General features: G+C 47.9%; 1 protein-coding gene across 1 annotated transcript; it reads left to right on the top strand.

Annotated features, from left to right (window-relative positions):
* The first annotated feature begins 4,782 nt into the window (after positions 1 to 4,782).
* LOC118504136 (leucine-rich repeat-containing protein 15-like) lies at positions 4,783 to 9,376 on the top strand. Its single transcript, XM_036038224.1, has one exon. It carries the CDS (start codon positions 5,731 to 5,733, stop codon positions 7,717 to 7,719), a length of 1,989 nt encoding a protein of 662 aa, XP_035894117.1. The 5' UTR covers positions 4,783 to 5,730; the 3' UTR covers positions 7,720 to 9,376.
* Positions 9,377 to 9,584: the final 208 nt, after the last annotated feature.

The following is a 9,584-nucleotide window of genomic DNA, read 5'->3' as shown; positions in this document are numbered from 1 at the left end:
AAAGCGATTATGATCGAACCTGTGCTCACATTCTTGCATTCTCCCAAACGACATGGAACCAATCGGAAATCTTCTCAACGCCAGCGTCTTTGAAAACCCCTGAGCTGAGTTGTTTGAAATCTCATCAAAGTAAATGAAAAAAAAAACCGCCAGCATTACATTACTTCCCATCAATTTAAGCAAAAACCTAGGTTCTGAGCTACCTCAGACCCTAGCATGAAAGAAATGAGAAAAGAACTCGGTTCATCAAGTGATCGGCGTTTATCGGCCGACAGGAAAAGCTTCCGAAAAGTCTCTCAAACCCCTCTGATTAGTCGGGGTGCCGATCGGTCCACCAAAGGGCAGAAGATCGCTTCACACCATCCAATTTCCTTAACAATTAAAATATTTTTCCCTCCCGCATGCAACTCTTCTTCATACGAGCGAAAGCCTCAGGAACATGGGCTCGATAATGAAGAGGATCGAAATGATCATGCGGGTTTTCCCCAACCAGCGGTACTATCTCGCTGCTGCTGATGACTTTCCCTGCCCTGGGTGGGGAAAATTAATTTCACGGATCGGAAGCAAGATCAAGTGGAAGCACAGACACAGGGGAACAGTGATGGTCACACAGGTTCTCAGCCACTCGGCTTATCTAATCCGGCCGGCTCAGGGAAACCCGTAGAATTTGTGGCGGGAATTCTTGATCGCCTTGAAGGTAGTTGGGCGATTCTATGTTTCTTCACGCATTGTTTTCTTCGCCAGGATCTTATTGACCCTTCGAAGCCCCTCAAGACGCGAAGTTAGTTAACTGCTTGCAGTTCGGAGGGTGCCATGAGAGCCGATTGTTGGAAAGCGGGAAAAGAATCATAAAAGGAGATAAACAACACATTTACCCGCGCGATCCCGGGTAATGAGACCAGCATTAGACCCGGCCTTCCGATGAGAAACTGAAGTTGATGAGCGGACATTACTTTTCATGGTCACTTCCTATAGTTATTGAACGTACCCTTTTCTTTCACCAGTCTCGGCTTTACTTTTTATTTCAAAGCCGAAAGTAATACTCTCGATACTTCAACTACAAACATTCGGGGAGCGGGCAGGCAATAAACTAGTACACGGCATTGCTACCATAAACGTAACGTTGGGAAAACGCCTCAACGCGCTTAATGGCTGCCGTTTAGAAAATGGGCAGTAAGAGCAACACAACCAGTCCGAAAAACCGAAACTCTTCAAACTGGTCTTCGTTGCTTTTTTTGTATTGTCCGGTTGCTCAGCAAGTGAACGTGAACCTTCACCTTCGTGGAACTAGACCGGACCCCCTAAACTGCCAAAACACTATTCATATCTTAATTAATTTAATTTTACGAAATTCGCTCCCATCGTACGCTGGGGTCAGAAATTCCTCAAAGAACGCTCTGTAAGCGTGTACGGTTGTTTGCTTGTGAGTGAAGAAGTGAGCGGTGCGGTCCAGATTAGGGAGGTCGAGTTCCCCATCGAAATGCCCTAAACGCACCCGCCGAAACATTCCAACCATTGGTCAGACCCCTTTTATTCCCGTACACGGTCGGTGAGAATAGGGCTCATTAAATATTCATACGATTCCCGAATCAATTAAAACAATTCGGTACTATCGATTGCTCCGGGCGATTCCGAAGAATCGAACTCGAACCGTTTCTACGGTACGACGGTACCGACTGCAAGAGATCGGTCGGTCGGTATGCGAAAAATGGCACTAATCTAATCATGATTTTCAAACTTTCCGATTTCCTCTGCCTATGCTCATGTGGTGCACGGAGGTTGGCTGTCGCCCATTCCCGCAAACGAGGTTCTCAAGTTTCATTAGGCGGTGTGAGATTTGTCTGTCCGGATGGCGGTCCGTGTTGCTTTCGGGTTGCCTTAAGGCAAAACCGCTCGTACGGTTCTACGGGCTAGCGGGTTCAAGATAGCCGTCCAGTGTCTGGACGAGCACGCGTTCCTGTGTCCTCGGCGATGGTGAAACGCTAACACGAAACCTGGACCTGGCTTTCGGAACTCGGATCGGAAATAGCTATCAATAGCGGGCATAGTCATTGGCCGGATGGAGTTAGATTATGCGCGCCATGTCGGGGAAGATTCTGAAAGGGGGTTGGGCTGAATTGGAAACACGTTCCCAACACCTGCGGGCAGTGGGAAATGATTTTTGGCCAGTCATTGGAAAGGTGTCCGAGGTGATTGGGTTCGTCAATGTGCGTTCCGTCGCGGTGGGCTTGGACGGTTTAGGGTCAGGTGCGTTCTATACGCTTGATGAAGTTGTCTTAGCGATGATGAAGTTGAGACCTAGCGACAGTGAAAAGGGAGCGAAGATGGGCTTTTGCAGGCGGAAGAGTTCCTAAAAGTTTCGAACGCCATCGCGAATGGTTTGGCTCGTGGAAAATGGAAACTTGGAAAGGATGACTTGTTTGTTTGCTGTCAGAAAATGATTGGGACTCTTCAGAAGCAGTGTGTGGGGCATGATGAGGTAAGTGTTATTAAAAATGATAACACCTCGTATGCCCGGTGCCTTAGACAACAGTTTCTGTCCTTTGAAGTTGATTAAGAAAAAAATTGGTTTAAGGTGTTTAAACTAATAAAATGAGTGCTTAAGGCACACTTGTCCATGAATATAATTTAATCCTTGGAAATATTGAAGATACCTCAATCAGTATATCATTCTTACAATGCGTTCTGGATATAGTAATATGCAGAGTTTGCAGGCCTATACACCACGTTTTTGCTTTAAAATCTCTTATTCGTAGAACAGATTTAATTGTATACATCATAGATGAATGTTTGAGAGTCACAATTTGCTTGGTAAAATTGAGAAAAATATTTTCTTCTTCTTCGGCACTACAGCCACGAAAGACCTCGAATTGCCATTTCTGAATGTCTGTGACATAATTTTACCTGGAGCTGGATGGTCTGCTAGGGATTTGATCCTCGATTTGAAGTCCAGTGCCGCTATCGCCACGGCTACCACATCGCCCCATGATACTGCTCAGGCTTGACTATCCTTTGAAACCTATATACCAGTCTAATCAACGGGGTAATCGAAGTCAAAGAAATAGTTCTGAATGATCCCAAGGAATAGTATTTGTCTGACAAGTCTGGCCTCATATCTCATCCTAATCAATCCCACATACTTTGAACAGATATAGCTAAATAAAGCCAATAACTCCAACATTAGCCAGCTTTATCCTCTTAAGGTTTTACTTATGGTTTCTAAGAAACCTTATAGAATACTTCGAGCCATCTGAGTATTATAAAATTGTATGATTTGTCTTCAACATTAAAGTCCACAAACAAATGCGTAAAAAAATTAATAATAAACCCTCTTCATATTTGATGTTAGTTTAGTGGCAGCATATAAGCAACTTTCATTAAAACTCCTGCCATCTAGAGGCGGAAAACAAGAGCAAGTGAAAACTATCGCTATAGCTGGAAGTGATTCATGCTTGCTGGACGCAATTTTTCACCGACGAGTCCACTGCAAACTCTGAAACTTATATCCAATTTCCAATTTCTCCTTGCAGTTGCTTCTGCTCCAGCCTTGATTGCTCCGATGGACGTATCCTTCGCCACGAGACGGAATCAATTTTTACCGACAAAAAAAAAAGGTTTTCCACGTGCTTGCTTCGGCGATGCCGAGCCCGGTGGCCATTAATCAATGCGCTTGGGAAAAATATTTCTTCCCGATCGACGCTTTATTTGTTTTCGGTGGCTGGAGCTGGTTGGCCGGGTTAGTGCCGCATCAACGATTCGCGAAACGTTTCGCAACGCCTCGGGAGCACACATGCAGGGGCAAAAATGCAAGAAAACGACAATCTTGCATGGGAATGCTAGACGCCTTCCAGACACACGAGACACCGGACGAGAAATTCTCGAGACGGTAGCACCATCATTTTCACATAATTCACTCCTGTCCAGCCCGGCATTAGCCGACAGCGACTTGGTGCACCAAAACGACGTTTAGCGGCCTCGTGTGTAGCAGCCAGTTCAAGGCGGCATCACCTTTTTGACACACACACGCCAAGCGATCCGCTTCAAATCGCGGCAATGTGTTCTTTGTGTCTGAGGCGAACAGTGGCGCTTCGCGGTTCGGTTGTTCGTGGAAAATTCTTGGAAAATTCCACGTGCGTTGCGACAACACCCTTGAAGTCGTTTGTAGCTGTGTGACGAAGGAATTAATAATCGCGCTTTTGCTTATTTCTTGTCCTCGCTGTAACCAATGTCACGGTGACGGAACGATATGGGAACGGTTCCTTGTTCCACGACGTACACGGCTCGTCTCAAGCAGCGAGCCTAAATTTAGGTTCTGCCCACCGTTTAGATGGGATTTTCTCCCGCTCGGAGCGTGGTAGAAAATATTTGGGAAAACTGTGCCCGAGTCTCTGAGAGCGATTTAGAAAAAACTCACGAGAAGCGAGAGAAATATAAAATAATGGTTTAGCTGAGCAATGAGTTCCTTGAGATGCTCACCAACCCAAGTGAGTGTGGTTTTGTTTACACACTCTCTTTCCATAAATTGCATAGGGCAAAGCAGCACATTGTGCGAGAGATTTATGCTGGCAGCATAAATCGAGAGCAGACTTATGCTGCCGACCGGATCGGCGAGTGAGCTGGGTCTCTTTTTATGCTTCTTCCGGATGTCCCTGGCCCGTGAGCATGAGTTCCACGGTTATAATCCCGAGCGTGAGCATTAGGGAAAACCTTCACGCTCTGTACACATCTAACGCCGGTCGGCCGTACGTTAGAAGCAGAAACCGATAAAAGCAAGCGTATTTTGCTGAGTGACCCGCAGTCAAAAATACCATTCGGACGGGAAAGTGCCGCACACGGCTCGTGGAAAAATCTTTCCGCTTCGAAACTTCGTCATCAGGCGCTCTAACCAGCAAAAGGGCTATTAAAATCGTATTACCAAGTTCTAGTGCGAGTACGGGAAAATAAATCATTACGCTCTGTGTGCTTACGGATTCAGTGAACGAAACACATCAGTACACATCGTTGAGACTGGAGATTCTGGTAGCAAAAAAAGCAAAAAGTTAACTTTCCTCCAAAACAGGGAGCCCCCATGATCCTATTTTGTTGTTCGGAGGCCTCGTTGGTTGGAGGCGCGTTATCGACCCTGAAGGATTTTGTGAACCCAGCCCCAGTCGGCAACAAGGAGCGAAAGTGATTCTGTGTATGTGTGTGTTTGAGTGTCTCCAAGTCTCTAAGGGAACTAAAGCTAAAATTGTGTCGAGCCCGGTGTGAATTGAGACTGGAAATTAAGGGCACCGGGTCTTATCGGAGTCTAGTTGCGGAAACTGTCGTTGTCAGCAGGGAGAGTCCTCTGGGCGACTGACGGAAACATATCAACCGTTTGCCCTCGTGAAAGTGCTCGGGTGACATTGCGCGTGAATATTTAACGTTTTCTGCTCAACCCAAGAAAAGTGCCTTCTCCAGTATAAGAGCATTCACTGTGTGCGTGCGTGTGTTGTGGAGCATCGGTGGTTGCGTGCCGTGAGGTGTGTCCATAACTTTAGCAACCGTAGCGTTGATTGGCTTTTTGGCCCTCGAGTCTTGAGTGTGGCAGAGGAGGAAAAGTTCTAAAATTTGTGTCCCGATTGAGTGTGAGTGTGTCGTGGAAGGAACCGCAAGCCCTCATGCATTCGAGAGCGTGCCGGCGTGTGTGACAGCGTTCCCGGTGGAAAGCGTAAACAGTGACGGCGTGCAAAGTTTGGTGACCGCAAAATGAAGAGCCAACTGTTGGTGGGACTTTTGGTGGTGGCCGTGGCGTTCGTCGGTGCGGTTTCGTACTGCCCGAACCGGTGCGTCTGCGACGATGACAAGCTGCACGTGACGTGCGGCGAAGGTGAGCTGGACGTGCTGCCGATAGCGCTCAATCCATCGATCGGCCGGCTGGTGATTAAGTTTAATCGTATCAAATCGATTGACTCGTCGATACAGTTCTACACCGAGCTGACGATGCTCGACCTAAGCTACAACCATCTGCTCAGCATCCCCGAGCGGATCTTCATGTACCAGAAGAAGCTGCTACAGTTGCATCTGAACAACAACAAGCTGGGTGCCATCACGAACCGCACGTTCGGCGGGCTGGACGAGCTACGGGTGCTGAATCTGCGTGGCAACTTTATCGATGAGATTGGGAGCGAAATGTTTAAGGCGCTGCCGAAGCTGGAGGAACTGAACCTGGGCCAGAATCGGATTGCCACGCTGCATGCTAGCGCTTTCGATGGGTTGGCTAATCTGAGGGTGCTCTATCTGGACGATAATTCGATCAGCACCATTCCAACGCTTTCGTTGACACCGCTCAAGGGGTTGGCCGAACTGTACCTCGGAACGAACTCCCTGTTCCGGGTACTTCCGGGTGCATTCGAAGGGCTCACGCAGCTACGCCGGCTAGACATTCATGGTTCGATGTTGGTAAACATCACTAGCGAAACGTTCCGCGGGCTGGAGAACATCCGATCGCTGGACATCTCGGACAACCATCTGCTGAAGGTGCCAACCGTACAGCTAAGCGGATTGAAGCGTCTCGAGGATCTCACCATCGGTCAGAATGATTTCGAGATTATCCCCGAGGGCGCTTTCTTTGGGCTTTCCAACCTAAAATCGATCGACATTTCGGGCGCTCTCAACCTTCGTCAAATTCAGTCGGGAGCATTTTCCGCCAATCCCAACCTCGAATCGATTACAATCGCATCCAACAAGGAGCTGCTGGAGCTGGATGAAGGCGCCTTTGCCGGGCTTCCGCACATCCGGAAGGTATCGCTGCGAGACAACAAAATCACCACCTTCCACGAGGAACTACTGCCCTGGAAGCATCTGGCGCAGTTCGACCTTACCGAGAACCCGCTCGTTTGTGATTGCAATGTGCTGTGGTTAAGAAATTTGCTCCAGCGCCAAAATCCCGACTCCGATGAGGACGCCCAAATTGTGTGCAGCGGCCCGGACCGGTTGCATGGTGAGTTGCTGCGTGAACTGACCGCCGACCTACTCGGCTGCCAGCATCTGCAGTCGAAGGAGCGTGCCATCTTCGGTGCCATTATCGTGGCGTCGGCGGCCAGCGTAACGACGCTGGTGCTGATCGTGTACCGGCTGCGGCATCGCATCCAGGACGTGCTGCGCCGGATGGGCTGGGGCGGAAGCAATAAGCGGGCGACGCTGCATGAGGAGAAGGACGTGGAGGTGCAGAAGTCGCTCGGCGAGGTGGAGTACCATCAGCCGCACTGCAACATCTACACGTACAACTACCATCCGGCGTACAGGAACTATCAGCATCCGTTCGGTGGACAGTACACGCTACCGTATCCGCACTACCAGTCACACGGTGCTTCCGGTGGACATGCAGCAGTGCCGACCGGGACACTGCCACAGCAGCAGCAGCAGCAGCAACTCCACATCCACCAGCAGTCGGCACCGAACTCGATCGTAGCCGTGACTGGTAGCTACGGAGGACAGCCTCAGCAGCAGTCCCAGCCCCAGCAGCATCATCACCAGCATCATCACCATCATCAGCAGCCACCGCTGCCCCAAACTCCCAAGGGTACGCTGAGCACCTCGTCCTCCACCACCTCCTCCTCCACCTCCTCGTCGGCGCTCTCGTCGAGCGGTTCGACCGTGTCGGGCGTATCGGCCCAAACCCAGTCCTCCACGATCTATTCGCCCCAGTACGCACACCACATATACGAAGTGCCCAAAAACATGGCCGACACCTAAGTGAGGTACACAGTAGCGTCGTTAGCAAAGGGAGCTGAAGATTTCGCACACACAAGTATCACGAACACACACACCGTTTTACACCGTTTTTACACCACTACATCACCTAGCGAAAACGTACACGCACTAGCAAGCTCATTTCGGGGACGGTCACTCTGGTCACTCGCCACAGTAACTACGGCTCACACAAAACTTTAGTATTAACGCGTACCGTTGTCTGTTAGGAGGTTGAGAGTTCGGTCGGATGTTTGGTGAGAAGTCAAACCAGGACACCAGGGCATTCATTATTGATGGCATCCGGCGCGAGGGATGCCGCTACGATGAGTCATATCCGCGAAGAGCTCGTCCTTCGCTAGGTTTAGAGCCTGGGGTGCAGATCTTGAAATCTTCAGTTGTGAAGTTGAGTCCCGTCGGTGGGTTTTGGCTTCTTACCGGTGGGATGCAAAGCGCATTTTACTTCTAGTCAATTTTAATTTATCTACTATCAAGAGTATGAACGAGCGTTCTCTAGAAAAGCTGAACACACTACAAAGCAATCGAGCGTTCTTTGTTTACTAAGTACGCACAAAAGCAAACAAACTTCAGACTAATATATTTCTCTTTTAACGGTTTAGTTGTCTTAGCGTGTCAAATTAAACGAGCATTAAGGGCTATTACAAATCCAACAGTACAACCATCAATGTTTCCATGTGAGCGGGCGCGCGCGTTTGGAGGTAGACGATTTTTCCGCCCAGGAAAGGAAATAACTTCTCAGTTAGTTGTACATATTATGTAAATAAACTTTTTTAACGTATACCGATAGTGATGAGCGAGTTAATAGCGAGATGTTACAAATGGGCAAAGAAACAGGCTAAGAGGGCAGGGAAAACAGGCAGGCAAATGTTATGGCAGTGGCTCAATCAGCAGCACTGTTTTAGTGTTTAATTTACCCTTTTTTAGAAGTGTCGAAAAATCAAAACTGAATTCGTGGAGGGGAAACATAAATGTACGACAAAATAAACTTTTTGTACCGATAGTTTATCGTTTCATCGTTGTTCTGTACACATTTTCCTTCGTTGAGGTGAGAGAAAAACATTTTTCTAGTACTGAAAAGCGACTTTCCTTCCTTTGCATAATGCCACCCTGTTCGCATTATCAAGCGCGGGACCGGGTGGTCTTGTGTGGCAATAGTTCAGAAATCGGGTAAAAATCGAGGGCGATCGTTTCGCAAACAGAACTGGAAGCAAAACGGAAGGCGGAAATAAAGATGTGATTTTGGGTAGACGGCGGGCGTAGACGGGGCGTCATTTTTTTACACGTTTAGCAAACATAATCGGGAGTGTTACATAGAAAGGAAGGTGAACAGTAAAGGGAAGCTCGTACATTTCAAAATCACTCAAACACCCATACACACCAATTGATAGGCATACGGGGGAATGCCGCTTTGAAGCAGCAGCAGCAGCAGCCGCAGCAGGATCGTTATAGTCAGTAAACATTAAAGAAAAACAAGAGAGAAAAAAACATACAAAAAATTGTACTCGTATTAAAGTAAATACTTTGTATAGTGTGGTAAGAGCGAACGGAAAGCACTCGATGAAAAGGAAAACGTCGAAGCACGATAGCAACGAAAGACATGAGAGAAAAATTAATAAAACAAATCAAACTTCAGATAAAGAAATGAACTTGCGTCTGGAATGTTGTGTGTGGATAGCGGATGGGGAAAAGAAAATACGGAAAGAACTCTTGACGGTAACAAGCGCGTAAGTATAATGTCATTTTGTTTTTTTAAATTATCTATAACTCCGGGTAACAGGTAACGAGGGCCGGCGAGCACCTGGATGGATGTAATTGGGAAAAGCTCGGGATGTTGTGGGCCTTTTTTTTTC

This window comes from Anopheles stephensi, chromosome 2 (assembly GCF_013141755.1).
Source record: "Anopheles stephensi strain Indian chromosome 2, UCI_ANSTEP_V1.0, whole genome shotgun sequence".
Classification (NCBI taxonomy): Eukaryota; Metazoa; Arthropoda; class Insecta; order Diptera; family Culicidae; genus Anopheles; species Anopheles stephensi.
The sequence above is the reverse complement of the archived record's forward strand: the minus strand, read 5'-3'. Positions and strand labels throughout refer to the sequence as shown.

Excerpts from the sequence above, each read along its gene's own strand:
- LOC118504136 (XM_036038224.1), top strand. The coding sequence starts at position 5,731 with ATGAAGAGCCAACTGTTGGTGGGACTTTTGGTGGTGGCCGTGGCGTTC.